The sequence below is a fragment of the Vespa crabro genome, chromosome 15 (assembly GCF_910589235.1).
Source record: "Vespa crabro chromosome 15, iyVesCrab1.2, whole genome shotgun sequence".
NCBI classification, from domain to species: domain Eukaryota; kingdom Metazoa; phylum Arthropoda; class Insecta; order Hymenoptera; family Vespidae; genus Vespa; species Vespa crabro.
Window position 1 is genome coordinate 2,226,515 of NC_060969.1, and position 15,000 is coordinate 2,241,514.

Here is a 15,000-nt window from a genome sequence, read left to right on the forward strand (position 1 = left end):
TTTTTTTTTTTAGTATAACAGAGAAAGAGAGAGAGAGAGAGAGAGAGAGAGAGAGAGAGAGAGAGAGAAAGAGAGAGAAAAAAAAATTTCGTTCATCTTACATGTATGAATCCTCTGTGAGTCGTCGATAATGATTCATAATGGCGACGGAAAGTAGAAGAAAAATATTCGAAAAAGTACATCATAGAATTGGCTCTTTCTTCCCGTCCTTTTCCAAGCTGTTCGTCGACGAGGAGAACGGGAGGGAGACTCACCGGGCCGTGTGTAACTTGATAAACAAGTTTACTTGGAGAGGCCAGTATCTTATATACACGCTTACACTGGGTGTCCCAAGGAGACTGAATACTAATTGCTGGACGTGCCGTGTGAAACAAAGCGGCTACTCCATGGATACTGCAAACTCAGAATCCCTCTTTCTCTTTCTCTCTCTCTCTCTCTCTCTTTCTCTCTCTCTTTCTCTCTCCTTATCGTGCATCAAGTTCAAGCAAGTACCCGAAGAAATAAGAACTGGACCAATCCAAATTGGAAGTAAGATGAACATGAAGTTCCTTAGTGTAACTTAGTTAGCAACGTCGTCTTATATACTGGTATTTGAAAAATGTTAAAGAAAATGTTGTTTCTATCTTCTATTAATTTCTTTCCTAACGTAGAACACGTATGTATGTGTGTATGTGTGTGTGTATCTTAATGTCCGACCATTTCTAATCATCATCAGGATCGTCTGATAAATCAATACAGTAGAATCGTACTATGATACGTTTGAAGAAGAAATGAAAGAAAAGAAGAAATAAGAAAAAAGAAAAAAGAAAGGAAAAAAGTAGACGGAGGGGAGGGGGAGAGAGAGAGAAAAAAAGAAATAAAGAAATGGAACCCCCGGTATATTAGCGATGGGCAATCCTGTCGAAGCGGATTCGCGGTCGCCGCTTTTGGTTTTCCGGATCTTGGGTCCGGTAGTCAGCGGGTGGTGGTATTTCTGATTCTCCGGCTGGCAGCGATAAGAAGGTGAGAGAGAGAGAAAGAGAAAGAGAGAGAGAGAGAGAGAGAGAAAGAGAGAAAGAAAGAAAGAACCTCAGCAAGGAAATAACGTTGAGTATGCAGGCACGAGGCAAGCTATAGATGAGATGGGCACGAGGAGCACTGCACTCGGACGTGTCGACTGCTCGCACGAGTCCCTCCTCCTCCCCCCCCCCTTTCCCGCCGCGCTCCCTTTTTGCTATCGAGAGGATTAGGAATCCTTCTTCATACTCTTTTCTGAGTTTTTCTGATCCTTCTAATATTCCAGTCACGAGTTCTTTGTGTTTAATACGTGTGCTCTCCTTTGTTTTCATTCCCTTTGTCTCTTCTCTCATGATCTTGAACATCGGTGTCATGCAAAATGTCATCTTTTAAAGAAATAAAGAAAATTTAATGAATTTATTTTCTTTCCTTTTCTCCTTCTTCTTTTTTTTCAATTTTTTTTTCTTTCTTGTTTTTTTTTTTTTTTTTTTTTTTATTTTCATTTGTTCGTTTCTTTTCGTTTTTTCGTTCTCCATAACAATACCTTCCTTAAGCCATAACGAATCATTATTATTATTTGATTTGTATAGAATTACATAGGCGATAACAACAAATTGCGATATCATTTTGTTTAACATTTATAAATGTATCCCTTGTCAAGATTATACATTAAGTAAGTACATACATATATGGTATATGTATATAACTTGGATTCTCTATCCTTTAAGATCTGAGAGCACATATCCAACACGATGTACGGATGTACCCTTATCGCCGTAACTTCTCTTCACGCTGTAAGCGAGTTCTTGCTTGCATCTTAAGCGCTACTCGTATTTTCTCGCATTATTTGCGCCCGTCACACCACCTACGTTGTTCGCAAATCGCAGATCCAACGCATTTCCAAATCGCAAACGTGACGTCTCCTTATCATCTTACTTATATTATTTCTACGTTTATATTGCCCAGTTGCAATTTTTATTAGACCAGTGAACCACCTCACTTGTACACATTTGACAATCTTCTTTTTTTTTTTTTTTTCCTTTTTTCTCTTCTTCCACGAGTACGCAGAAAAAGTATCGTGTTTTGAAGAAATTTGCTAAAATGCAATTTTGATGTTCGTTTTCAGATTTTCAAAAAGAAAAAAAAAAAGAAAAGAAAAGAAAATGTATTTTTAACAGATCAGTATCTAGTTTACTTACAACTATTTTTTTTTTTGTTTTTTCTTTTATTTTGTTTCTTTTTACCTATCGATGATTCAGACCTAATGCATGCACCGTAATGTACGACTGGAACAAGTACGTAGAACCCATATACAGTGCACAACCAAGATAGAACAGGATGTTACTACTCGTAATATATACGTAAATTACTGTAGATGATAACGCGCAATGCCCACGCGTCTAGCAAGAGATCCTGTTTTTCTTTCTCCTTTCCATGTTTAATAAAATAAAAGGATTGTCTCGTAGTTACATATATTGTATCTCTTTTGCCATATAAATATTCCATCTCATCATTCTTTATATAATTTCTTTTTTTTTAACAACATCACAAATTTCTTAACAATACCAATACATTTCGATTTTATTTCTTCGAAGAAATCTTGATAGCAATAAAAAAAAAAAAAAAAAAGAAAAAAAGAAAAGAAAAAAATACAATAACTGCGACATTAATATCACTGATATCTTCAATTGAATTTTGATTGATACCGTCATAATGGGTAAGTGAATTGAAGCGTAAGAAAATTTAGCAAAGGTTGAAATATTAAAACCCTTATATATGAATCCCTAATCCCAATTATAAAAATTATAATCCTTGACGATCTACCATCTTAACTAATATGGAAGTCATTAAATGCATAAAGAAACATGGCTCTTCACCAACTTTCGATTTACGTGGAACAGGGCTCATCAACAGTACTGCCATCAACCATAAGCCATCTTACGAAACAGTTTGTACATCGAGGTAGGTATCTACAAGTAAGTACGTAGAGCTAACGACGATTGGAAAACATGAATGCGAACTCTCATGAACTTTCCTTAGAACAGGAGATGAGATAAGTGGTTTGTCCTCGCGTAAAGGCTACATCGTAGCGATAATGTCAGAAAAATATACTTATATACGTATGTATGTACGTATGTATATATGTACGTATGTACCAAAGAAGAAGAAGAAGAAGAAGAAGAAGAAGGAATAAAGGCCTCGATAGATGTGCAAGCTATTCGTACGAACGGAAGAAAATAGATGAAGATAGAGAGACGTGATGCATGCTTGCGATTAGGTGAATAGGCAGAGGCCAGTGTAGATAAAGGATTATGAGGTAGATCGGTGAATCGGGTCGAAATAACAAGTGCATTATAGATTATACCACCTAACGTTCTCTACCAACTCCAATGTAATTAAACATACTAATTATCATTTCTTTTCTTAACGATTCAAGATTCCTTGGGATATGAATGAATCAAATATAAAAAAAAAAAAAAAAAAATAAAACAAAAATAAAAAATTAAAGATAAAAGATTCGAGGGGGGAAAAAAGAAAATGGGGGAGAAAAAAAATATATATATATATGTATATGTATGTATATATAAAAAAAAAATAACGAAATATATTTGACGATGTTATGATAATTATCGAGATTGTTTTTGTACGTTATCTTACTTTGATTCGATTTTCTTGATAATAAATAATAAAAACGATTTCTTTTTTCCTTCTAAATGAATATATAATATATATATATATATATACCTTATTAAAATTTAATATATTTTCTCGATATCATTAAAAATTTGAAAACGATTTGACGATTTCACTGTTCACTTTTCATGCACCACCCGTTACAACGTGTAACGCGTCCGATGTTCACAATGTACCGAATGCATGTGGAAACGTATAATTTAGCGAACACACCACTTCTCTCAAGGATTCGACCTATACACTGTGCGAGTTAACTTTGAGAAACACTTGGCAATTCCATCCCCCTCATCCACCCATTCACCAACCCATATCCTTCCTTAATCCCCCTTCTCGTATAAACAATCTCAATCATTTTTCCTTCAATTGATCAATTCGTTGTCCCCTTTTTTTTCTTTAACTTAAGAACAGTATTTGTTCATTCGATTCGAATAATTCCACACGTTTATACTTTCAATTCACACTAATAGATCTTAAAGATCACGATCGAATAAGTATCGGTCAGAGTTCGTGGAGAACAGAGCGATCACGGTGTAGCTCGTGCCCCGGCAACATCGGCATCGCCACTATTCTTCGGTTGCACATGTTACTCTCTATTAAGCTGCCTTCACACGGTGGACCGACCTAACAGAAATATACCGCGTTGGGAAAAGAATAATAAGAGATTACATTTTTTTTTCTCTTTTTTTTTTTTTTTGTTTTTTTAACTTGACGATTGGAATTTTTATCCTCCTTTATCTCTTTTTTTTTATTTTTAAATCATATTAAATTTCAAATATCACTTTATTATTGGATACGATATCGTATCCATAATTAAATCTGTACTTGAGTTAATGTAGTTCGTCAAAATTTGAAAACTTGTATATTAAATAAAGTCGTTCAAAAAAAAAGAGAGAGAGAGAGAGAGAGAGGGAGAGAGAGAGACAGACAGAGAGATTGGTTCGGTATACAAATCCTCTTTTGGTCAGTTAACTTGTGTAATAAATGTCACATCCGTGAACCGAACATTGACACGAGGACCTTCGCCGCGAAACTACTTAACGCGCTAGAAAGTCTGTAACTAAACAAATATGACTAATCCTCGAGAGTCAACGACACGGTATAACCCTTTGTCGCTTATTCCGTTGAACCCAGCGCTGTTTTCTTTACCCACTTGAAAAGGTCTCTCCTTGTACGTTCCTCAAGTGTTTTAAATACAACACACATTCGATATATATATATTATATGTATATCGCAAATAATAAATTATTAATAATATGTTATCTTCACCGTAAGATGTATAATGTTTATTTTAACTGATTAAAATTTATTCTTAAAATCCAAAAAAAGAATATCTAAAGAGCAAGATTTAATGCGAATCACAATGAGAACAGTAAATTTCTCTCTACAATTTTCTTATCTTTTACTTTTTTTTTTTTCCTTTCTTTTATTCTTTTCTTTTTTTTTTTTTTTGTTATTGAACAATTTAACGAGTTTAAAGGAAAAAGAAAAAAAAAGAAAAAAAAAGAATAATCATTCAAGGATTACCTTTGGATCATCCGATCGACCAATCAAAAGCCGTGTTATATCCTCGGCTATCTTTCCATCAATTCACATGAATATTGTGATCCTAGTTAAAAGATATCAAGGATATTTCAATGTCTTCCATCGATCGGAACCATATACGATTCGACGAGATTATTGGCGGAAAGAAGGAATGAAAGACATAAAAAAATAAAATAAGGAAAAAGATGTCGAGAAAGAAAGTGACAAGAAGAAAAATATAACCGAACCGAAAAACCCGAAAAGATTTACTCGTGTGTCTTCGGTGTCTTAGAAGAAGAGTACTTAGTTCGCGTAGTTGAGTGCGGGCGTAATAAGACTGCCTGCTGACGGCGGTAGCGCAGTTCGTGCCCGCGAGCTGCGGCAGCAAGCAAGAGGGAAGCCCCTCTCTATCCCTTCCTCTCTTTCTTTCTTTCTTTCTTTCTTTCTTTCTTTCTTTCTCACTCACTCTCCTTGCCACGGCACACTCTTCTGCCGACTCCTTTGGTGCCAGCCAGCCAGCCAGCCAGCCAGCCAGCCAGCCAGCCAGTCAGCCAGCCAGCCAGCCAGCCAGCCAGCCAGCCAGCCAGCTATCCAGCCAGCCAGCCAGCCACCAAGCCAGTCAGTCAGCCAGCCAGCCAGCCAGCCAGCCAGCCAGTCAGCCAGCCAGACCAGGAGGCCTATACACAGGTTGCGCCTTTACAGAACCAGAGCCTGCAGAGCCAGCTTGTCGAGACGCACGGTTGAATCCAAACGTTCTCCCTTTACTCTCTTACCTACCTTCGAACGAATCACGCGAAGCCCTCGAGCGGGAAGACGCCTGAGGGGACCTACGTCAGGCCCCTCGACTACCTTCTTATCCCCACTCCTTATTAACTTCTGATGTCTCGTACGGTTGATAAAGTAGGTTTCCTCATTACTATCTTAGTATATATATATATATATATATATATATATATATATATATATATATTTGGATGATCTTCTTTTATTGAACTTTTATATACGTATGTCAGTCAATTGTCCGAAAATGGTGGACCAGTTTTTTGAAGTTTTTTTAATAAATCCGGTTTGGTAAAAAGAGCTTTCTTGATGGATTCGATTAGAACTTCTTCCTGATTGTAAGGTGAAAATGGTATACCTTCTAAATTGTAAATATATACAGCACCTTGAACGTCCGCCGTTACCATCTGTTTCCCATTATCAGTGAATGCGACTTTCACCAATCTTGCTTCGTTTGGAGAACGTGTTACAGATAGTGGGGCATAAGTTCTTCTTTTGATATTCCATATACAAATCTCATTGTTAACGATGCTGGCGATGATGGTCGAATATGTAGGACACCAGGTTGCGTATGGTACACATGCCAATGTTGTTGAAAGAGTGATTAAAGGTTCAGTTAGCCCTTCTATCCAAATTCTAGTACACCAATCAGCTCCACAAGTCAAAAAGAGTTTAGAACAGAAACGAGAAAACTCCATTCTGTATATCGGTCCGTCGTGAGCCAAAAAACTGTCTATGTGATGATACAAATAATTTTTGGAACATCGATATATCGCTCCCTCGTCCGAGCCCACGAAATAAATGGAACTTAAAGTTGGATGTTGACAAAGAACAAGAGCTCCTGTGCTTTGATTCATTAAAATATCATATGAGATACATCGGTCTGATCTATCGACTCCTAATATTTTATCTTCTATCTTAGAAATCTTCATCATCTCGGTCATTATGAAATCCTCGTCCAATGGGTAACGATAAACACGTCCATTTTGATTACTTGTATAAATTAATTCCTAAATCGAGAAAGAAGTATTAATCGTTATTTAATAATATTATTATTATTTATATCGTTGCATACATATATTGAAATTATTAATACCTGAAAATCAAAATGTTCGTCGCTCTTCCACCATTGTACTTGCCAATGTGGTTCGTATATGACTGATGTATCCCTCTTGCTTTGTCTTATTATGTTAAGAGAAGTGCTGCTAACGTCAATGACTTTTATCGAACCATTGTAGAAACCAATTGCAAGTAAATTTGGCCGATCGTGACTCCAATCTATGCTGGAAATCTGACTATCAAAAATATGTATTTGTCCTGGTTCTTTCGGATTCTTTGCACACCACAGTAATAAGAGGCCATCTTTTTTATCATCTGTTGGCTGCAAAGTCACAAAATGATCATATAAATGATATAAAATTGTTAAAATACTTTAAAATGCATTATTAATCCAAACGAACTTTTGAACCATACGAGACAGCAATAATGTTTCTGTTAAAATAATTCCAACAAAATGAAGAAACTGGTCGGTCTTTACTGATATCGCAGGTATAAGTCCATAATAGATCAAGATCGTACGTAAATTCTAAATCGAGACTACATGGATCCCGTTGAACGATCCCAGTGAAACGTTTTTGAACATCAAGATAAATATTGTTAGATAATATGCCTTCCATAATACGTGCGGCTTTCAGAAACCTAGTATTATATACTATATGATATAATTGGTCAGAGAAATGTTTCACTTGATGATCTGTGTTATACTGCGATAATTTATTTTTCATTTCCTATATAATAAATACTATGTATTATATAAATACTATGTAGAAAAATAAATGAATGATAAATCAATAGCAAAAGGATATCAATGATCTGACTTGTTTTTCCAACATCCGTAGATAACTATCCCTTGTACGAACAACCAAAAATCCATTTTTCTCTGTCATTAATTCTGGTTCCTTATAAGTGTCATATATAACCCAATTATTAACGAACATTCCTTCATTTTGTCGCGCCCTTCCTCCTAGATAAGTACCACGTGATTTCGTAATAACATCTATCGTTTGAGTTTCAGCATCAATCACTTTTCTTGCTATTCCAGGTCCTGCTACTATATCTTTGTATCTCTCATTGCTCTCTTGAACTGCTTGTCCTTCTGGTGTTCGAAGATCACTCGTCAAGGGAAGCATCTCGAAGAAGATAATCGTTTCTGTTTCTTTCAATATAATCGTTATTGTTTCTGGTCGAGCATGAAACTCTTCTGGATCATCGCTTAATAATAACAATTGAAGGAAACAATATCATTGAATCAATTTTTCTTATTTATTTATTTATTTATTTATTTATTTATTTATTACGACTACCTGATTATATAGAATTGAACTGGTGCTTTTTCTTTTATATCCTCCATTACACCCATTACCTCGGTAGACAAAAGACTCTCTATTTGCGTATCATTAGTAACATAGGTTGATCGAGATATTAAAGAAGAACTGGATTTAAGGCAATTGTGTGAGGAAGATAAAAAGGACGATGGACCGTTGCCTTCTGATTGCGAAATGGCAATCTGTTCGAAAGCGGTCATATGGCGATCATCGATTTGATTGAACGTAGGGTGTGTCAGAAATTTCGGTGTCACGTCGATGCCGTCTTCGTAAATACGAAGTGCCATACGTTCTTGCAATAACGGCGATGCTATAACTTTAGCATATTTCCGACTTTTCGAGGCAACTTGCAATCTCAATTTCGACGAAGTTATACTCTGTGGCCTAGATCTCTGAGAGTTATCCGTGTCACTTGCTTTCATTTTTTATATTTAATTAATCGTTAAACCCGTTAATACATTTCACTTAATCTAAACAATATTTCTTAACATGTCGATTAATGTAAGATATAAAATTAATCTTTTCATTGTAAAAATTATTTTACTTATCTCGTACAACACCTTCTCGCAAACAATGCTATCATTTTATTACAATGTATGGATTCCATGGAGACGTGAGAATCGATTAGCCTGATATTATCTTCCATTAGATTAGTCTTTGAAGAAAGAAAAGAAAAGCAAGCAAAAAAAAAACAAAGGACTAAATCTATCTGTCTATGTAGAAAATCTAATGTCGTTTAGAAAAACAAGATAATGTTCCATAAATAAAGATTCAAGTTTATATCGAAACAACAGGCAATATTAATAGTTTAAAAATTTCAATCATCGTTAATCGACAAATAATCATTTGAAAAGGTCCCGCCAAGCGCCATCTGCAAAACAGAACTGCCCTCTGACGCGAAGAGCTACAATTATTCGATATACGTGATCAAACGAGTGTCCCTAAATCGACATAAGAACAACACGAATATATTTGCGTATTAGTGTCACGTTGATCGAGTTAAATAGAAGTAAAAATATACGTATATTATTATTATTATTATTATCATTATTATTATTATTAATATTATCATTATCATTATCATTATCATTAGTACTATTATTATTATTATATAGTATTAAGAAATTTTTTAATTATATAATCATCAAAGACGACGATAATTTGACAAAAAGCGTACAAGGATATCCGATTGAATTTTGTCGACTTCAAGGACATCTCGTTAAAATATTCAATCTAAACGTAGTACTCGTTGGACAAACGTCCCTTACGTATTTGCCCACGAACATCCGTTTTACATTTTACATTTAGAAAAATAATCCACTGTTGAAGCTTGCGCAATTATTACGTTAAAAGAAACGTGTGATTCGTCAAAACAGACAGATAGATAGTGAATAAGAGAGAGAGAGAGAGAGAGAGAGAGAAAAAGAGAGAGAGAACGCTACGTTTTTTCTCTCTCTCCTTTTTCTTTTTTTTTTCTTTTTTTATAAGAAGAAACGCCAGTGGGAGAAAATAAATGGCCGAAGGAGTCGTCTTTCAGTCGTTGGATCGAAGAAGTAAGTGGCCGCGACACGAAATAATCCTTTAACGTTATAATTATTTTTTTTTCTTACTTCTTAATGTTCTTTTTTTTTCTTTTCTTTCTTTTTTGTATATTTTTTTTCATGTTGGCAGCTGTCATCTAAGTACATACATATACACACACACACACACACACACACATATATATACATTTCTTTCGATTCTTCGTCCTTAATCAATTTTTCGTGAATATCGACGAAGCTTGATTTTATTTTTCTTTTTTTTTTTTTTTCCTTTTCGAGTTCAATCTCGAAGACATTTTGCTATTATATACCAATTTAGAAATTCTTCTTTTTCTCTTATTCGTGTCGTAGTTATAACAGTTGTCGTTGTCGTCGTTATCGTCGTTATCGTCATCGTAAAGTTGTCGTCATTAGTAGTCGCACAGTCATCGTCGTCGTAGTCGTCGTTAAATTTTTTTATGAAAATTTTCGAAGAGATTATTTTTCTTTTTTTCTTTTTTTGGAATTATTACTCATTATGATGGCCTATCTATCGTATTGTTCTTCTTGTGACATACCTAGAACACATGACTTTCGATTGACCATCTCGAAAACAGATTGATACGTCCATACATATGTATGTCGGATAGTCCGTTGTGTGAATGACTCACAATTAAATAGATACGAACGATTGTGTTGTGTGATCAAGACCACGTATGTTCTATACGTAATAAACTCCGTTACTATATAAAGCAATGATTTAAAAACATTTTGCAATTTTTTTTTTTCCCACCTACGTGTCATTATATATATATATATATATATTTTTCCTTTCTTTTCTTTTCTCTTCTCTTCTTTTTCTTCTTTCTTTCATTCGATTTATTTCGAATATTTTCGTTCTCTCATTCGCGATAATGTTTCGTGAAATATTGCTGATAAAAAAAATATATATATATATATATATATATATGTATGTATATATATATATATAAATTTGATTCCTTTAATATCATTCGTCGGTTCATCATCCAGTTGTTTGTCAAGTTTGTTGATAGATATTTTTAATCAGTATACAGAGTTCTAGTATCATTTCTAAAATCACGATAAAGAGCTAATTGATACACAATGATATAGAATTAATCTCTACGTGTTATAAGAGTTATTGTTTATTATTATTATTTTGTTATTTAAGATGAATTTTTAAGAACATAACGATCATACGATTTTTGTAATTTTATCAGTCAATACTTTTATTCTTTCAGATAATTAGAACTGGATGAGTACAATGAAAGAACAAGCTGGGCCTTCCAGGCCTTCCGGGTCTGCTACGGAAGAAAAAGAAAAGGATGATAGAATGTTTGAATGTAATATTTGTCTCGATACAGCCAAGGATGCAGTTGTTAGCATGTGTGGACATTTATTTTGGTATGTCATTTATTATAATTTTCTTATAGAATGTTAATATTCAAATTTGTAATAATCGAACATAACACACATTTGTATTTATTTATAATTTATATTTGTATTATTGAAAATATTTATTTATTATTGTATTATATATAGTTGGCCTTGTTTACATCAGTGGCTAGAAACGCGTCCAACACGACAAGTATGTCCAGTTTGCAAAGCTGCTATTAGCAAAGAGAAAGTCATTCCATTGTATGGACGTGGAGCAACAAAACATGAAGATCCAAGGTTTGTCGTTAATCTAATTAATTATAATATTTGTTCAATCTTGAATAAATAAAACAAATTAAATAAATTATTATTACAGAAATAATGTTCCACCTCGTCCGGCTGGACAAAGATCGGAACCCGAAACCAATTTAGGATTTTCTGGATTTGGATTTGGTGATGGTTCATATATGTCTTTTGGCATTGGAACATTTCCATTTGCATTTTTCACATCAACATTTAATTTTGGAGAGACCCGACCAAGTGCTGGTATAATTGAGATTTCTTTGCCTTTATATAATAATAGTATACATATAATTGTATGAATTTACAATTAATATTATTTTTTCTTTTTTCTTTTTCCGGTTTTTTCTTTTTTTCTTTTTTTTTTCTTTTTTTTCTTTTTTAATAGCTCCACGAGGCACTCCACAATATGAAGAAGAGCATTTCTTATCTAAGATATTTCTATGGTTATCAATGATATTCATTTGCTGGCTGTTAATGGCATAACACTTTTTTAAGTCCCGTTGTATGTCTCGTAATTTTTAATATTATTCGGTCAGTCCATTATACGTGTGCTCATACATAATTTTCCCCTATTTGTAATAATCTTTGTTAATCGTATTATAACTATACCCCTGCTTGGATAAATAAATATATAAATAGCTACTTTATTATCTTTTCATTTTTTTTTGTTTCTTTCTTTTTTTTTTTTTTTTTTTTGTTTTTATACTTGATGACACACGTTGCTCAAAATTTTTTTTTTTTTTTTTCAAATTATCCAAGCTTGACTCTACTATTTTGTCTACTATTTTAATTGTTTTGAAAGTTTATTATATACATGTGTATATGTAATTATTACTAATTTGCAAAATATTATTTGACGTTATCTATTATAGAAAGTATTCTGAGTGTGCTTTTGGCATCGACATGTGGTATATGCGCGTTTAACATTAAATAAATTCTGTTGCATTAAATGCAACATAGACAAAAGTACTATCATAGTAGTACATTCCGAGTACATGCCTTTCTTATCTTTTTTTTTTTTTTTTAGAATAAGAATCTGATAAAAACGACATAGCTTTCATGAATAACAGCCAGTCTTATTATTATATTGGATTGCATATGTATATAATCTATAAAATCAAAATTATATTAAAGTTAATTCAATATTATCAATATGTAAGAATATTAATATTAATACACAGTTATATGACATATATAATATTGTAATATATTATGGATATAAACAGAAAATTGAAGTGTAAAAAATTATTTTTGAGTATTATTTCCTTCAATACCATTTATCCATTTTTTATTTCTATCCAATGACGATTTTATTTGTTTACAATTAAAATTGTAAAAGTATTATCTAAAAAATCTCACTTTTTTAAATTCATTTATTGATTGGTAAGTAGTACATAAAAAAGCAACAAATGTTGCAAAATATTAAATGCAACAAATTATTTGTAATATTTGTAAATTGTAATGTACGATCTAACTAAAACTACTTACATATTATCTAATAAAAACAATAAACATAAAATATATATCTTTTTATACTGCACTGTCTTTAAGAATAAAATTGTTGCGTTATAATTGGTTAATTGTGTTGTTAGTATACTTGCATAAATGCACTATTTATATAACCTACATTTGTTCAGCTATGTTCTAATAAATTTAATCATAAAATTGATAGAATATTATTCCAACAAAAGAGCCCAATTATGCCACAATGAACAATTTTGTTATTTCATGGTTCTAGTAATTATATCACAGGTTGTAGCTCCACAAGGGTAAATATATGCTTCCCTTGCCTACGTGTTAATGTGTCAATAAAAAATAGCAATTTGTGCATTGAAAAATCTTTATGTAACTATTATTATGTGCAAAGTTACTATTATCGCTAAACTCTATTGTCTCTCTAATAATATATATTGATAAATTATTTTCTTTCAATATAGAATTGAAGAAGAACATTTCAAACATTTTGTTTATTGTTCATTTAGCTTAATAAAACGTATAAGAAGCTTTCTAATCGTATTTAATTAGAAATGCTACTCAAAATTATATATTGATTTCTTTCAAGTGCATAAAAATTTAATAGTACTATTTGAGTCTTTATATTTCATCCTTTTGAGGATGAGACTTTGTGAAACCTTTAGATAAAAGTAAATCATTACACTCTTGACGTGTAAGGCTTGCCAAATTTAATCTCTCCATTTCCTATAATATTTCAAAAGTGTTAAATATTTTCATTTTAAATTCATATTTTGTTATAATATAATATAAGACATACCTCCTCATTGTCATCATAAAGGACAAGTTCTGGGCTTGCACCTTGAATATGCTTGAATTCAACATTGTTACTGTTTCTAACATTAAGAACATATATAATTATAAATTTGTAAATTTTCAAATATCATAATGATTCTGTTAATATTATAGATGATATTGTTTATGCATTATTCTGTATAAAAATAAAACAATATATATACATTACGGAAACATGATGGAGTTTAGTGTAATATACAAATGAAGTTTACATAATAAAAATGATTTGACATAATTAAATATTTACAATAATTATTTACATAAATTATACAAGCGTATTATTGAACATCACACTTTGAACATCACATTCTTCTCCGTAATTGTAAGATTAATGAAATATTAAATATAAATAATAAATAATTTTAATTGATTAAATATAAAAGGATACTATTGTGGTACATCCTCGAATATAAATTTCTTGACATCCGGAAGTCTATTCAAGGAACATCCACTACAACTCTATGTAAAGATATGAAATATACGTAATGATTAATATGATATTTAATAAATATGAGATAATTAATCGATTGTTAATGAAAATATTTATACCTCGATTGTTGCAAATGTATATTTACTTTTAGCTGATACTGCAGCTATAGTTAATGCCAAAAGTAACAGGGAAATAAAATTGACAATCGTAGAAGGTGCCATGTTTATTTTTAGAGTGCGAAGAAAACGGAAGTAGGGCACTCCTGTGATTTTCTGCGCTATATATGCATTTTTAAAATCAGTTTCCTCTTATCCGATATAAACTTCGAATAAAGTTTAAATTATGATAGAATACAATTTTAGATTATCATAGTCGTAAAGTAGAAATTTTTTTATTATAAATTTGAAAAAACTTTATTTATGTGTTTCTATTGCATACACGTAACAATATATATATATGATAACACGTAGGTTATATTCGATAAAAAAAAAAAAAAAAAAAAAAGAAGAAGAAGAAAAAGAAAGAAAAAAACAAAAGAAAAAAGATTTAAATTGTTAGAGAAAATAAATTGAATAAATGAAAATTATTTCGAATTAACTATTTACGTAGTAAGACAATGTGAAAAAAAAAAAGAAATATTACGTGTACGATAATGGATTGAAAGAAA

General features: G+C 32.1%; 4 protein-coding genes across 9 annotated transcripts in view; 1 reads left to right on the forward strand and 3 right to left on the reverse strand.

The window, feature by feature from the left end:
- Nucleotides 1-5,824, reverse strand: part of LOC124429347 (RNA polymerase II degradation factor 1-like) — a 46,899-nt gene extending 41,075 nt beyond the window's left edge. Inside the window, exons 1-2 of one of the 3 annotated variants that reach the window (XM_046974509.1) lie at nucleotides 5,678-5,824; nucleotides 3,742-4,311 (exon numbers count right to left, since the gene is read on the reverse strand). The gene's annotated coding sequence lies outside the window, so the exon portion shown is untranslated. Of the gene's footprint in view, nucleotides 1-3,741; nucleotides 4,312-5,214; nucleotides 5,318-5,677 lie in introns of those variants that run through there. The other 2 variants (XM_046974511.1, XM_046974510.1) reach the window with 2 other exon arrangements.
- A 393-nt stretch (nucleotides 5,825-6,217) lies between these two features.
- LOC124429346 (dynein axonemal intermediate chain 4-like) lies at nucleotides 6,218-9,139 on the reverse strand. The gene is made up of 5 exons (XM_046974504.1): nucleotides 8,355-9,139; nucleotides 7,869-8,262; nucleotides 7,452-7,778; nucleotides 7,088-7,372; nucleotides 6,218-7,001 (listed from the first exon to the last, which is right to left on the reverse strand). The coding sequence occupies exons 1-5, from the start codon at nucleotides 8,795-8,797 to the stop codon at nucleotides 6,225-6,227; spliced, it is 2,226 nt and encodes a 741-aa protein (XP_046830460.1). The 5' UTR covers nucleotides 8,798-9,139; the 3' UTR covers nucleotides 6,218-6,224.
- Nucleotides 9,140-9,283: 144 nt separating this feature from the next.
- Nucleotides 9,284-12,621, forward strand: LOC124429350 (E3 ubiquitin-protein ligase RNF185-like). 4 transcript variants are annotated; one of them, XM_046974519.1, is made up of 6 exons: nucleotides 9,366-9,384; nucleotides 9,864-9,928; nucleotides 11,158-11,320; nucleotides 11,459-11,590; nucleotides 11,670-11,839; nucleotides 11,982-12,621. In XM_046974519.1, the coding sequence occupies exons 3-6, from the start codon at nucleotides 11,172-11,174 to the stop codon at nucleotides 12,077-12,079; spliced, it is 549 nt and encodes a 182-aa protein (XP_046830475.1). In that variant the 5' UTR covers nucleotides 9,366-9,384; nucleotides 9,864-9,928; nucleotides 11,158-11,171; the 3' UTR covers nucleotides 12,080-12,621. The 4 variants fall into 4 exon arrangements, with proteins under 4 accessions (XP_046830476.1, XP_046830475.1, XP_046830477.1 ...); XM_046974520.1 differs by lacking the exon at nucleotides 9,864-9,928 and having other exon boundaries at nucleotides 9,284-9,384; XM_046974521.1 differs by lacking the exons at nucleotides 9,366-9,384; nucleotides 9,864-9,928 and adding an exon at nucleotides 10,311-10,622.
- A 330-nt stretch (nucleotides 12,622-12,951) lies between these two features.
- On the reverse strand, nucleotides 12,952-14,610 carry LOC124429351 (selenoprotein M-like). The gene is made up of 4 exons (XM_046974522.1): nucleotides 14,453-14,610; nucleotides 14,292-14,362; nucleotides 13,869-13,938; nucleotides 12,952-13,795 (listed from the first exon to the last, which is right to left on the reverse strand). The coding sequence occupies exons 1-4, from the start codon at nucleotides 14,552-14,554 to the stop codon at nucleotides 13,691-13,693; spliced, it is 348 nt and encodes a 115-aa protein (XP_046830478.1). The 5' UTR covers nucleotides 14,555-14,610; the 3' UTR covers nucleotides 12,952-13,690.
- Nucleotides 14,611-15,000: the final 390 nt, after the last annotated feature.

Excerpts from the sequence above, each read along its gene's own strand:
- LOC124429346 (XM_046974504.1), bottom strand. The coding sequence starts at position 8,797 with ATGAAAGCAAGTGACACGGATAACTCTCAGAGATCTAGGCCACAGAGT. Across the intron at positions 8,263-8,354 it reads GTTCAATTCTATATAATCAG|CGATGATCCAGAAGAGTTTC; the intron begins GTAGTCGTAATA and ends GTTATTATTAAG. Across the intron at positions 7,002-7,087 it reads ACGAACATTTTGATTTTCAG|GAATTAATTTATACAAGTAA; the intron begins GTATTAATAATT and ends TTCTCGATTTAG.
- LOC124429350 (XM_046974520.1), top strand. The coding sequence starts at position 11,172 with ATGAGTACAATGAAAGAACAAGCTGGGCCTTCCAGGCCTTCCGGGTCT. Across the intron at positions 11,321-11,458 it reads ATGTGTGGACATTTATTTTG|TTGGCCTTGTTTACATCAGT; the intron begins GTATGTCATTTA and ends TATTATATATAG. Across the intron at positions 11,591-11,669 it reads ACAAAACATGAAGATCCAAG|AAATAATGTTCCACCTCGTC; the intron begins GTTTGTCGTTAA and ends TTATTATTACAG.
- LOC124429351 (XM_046974522.1), bottom strand. The coding sequence starts at position 14,554 with ATGGCACCTTCTACGATTGTCAATTTTATTTCCCTGTTACTTTTGGCA. Across the intron at positions 14,363-14,452 it reads ATACATTTGCAACAATCGAG|AGTTGTAGTGGATGTTCCTT; the intron begins GTATAAATATTT and ends ATCTTTACATAG. Across the intron at positions 13,796-13,868 it reads TTTATGATGACAATGAGGAG|GAAATGGAGAGATTAAATTT; the intron begins GTATGTCTTATA and ends GAAATATTATAG.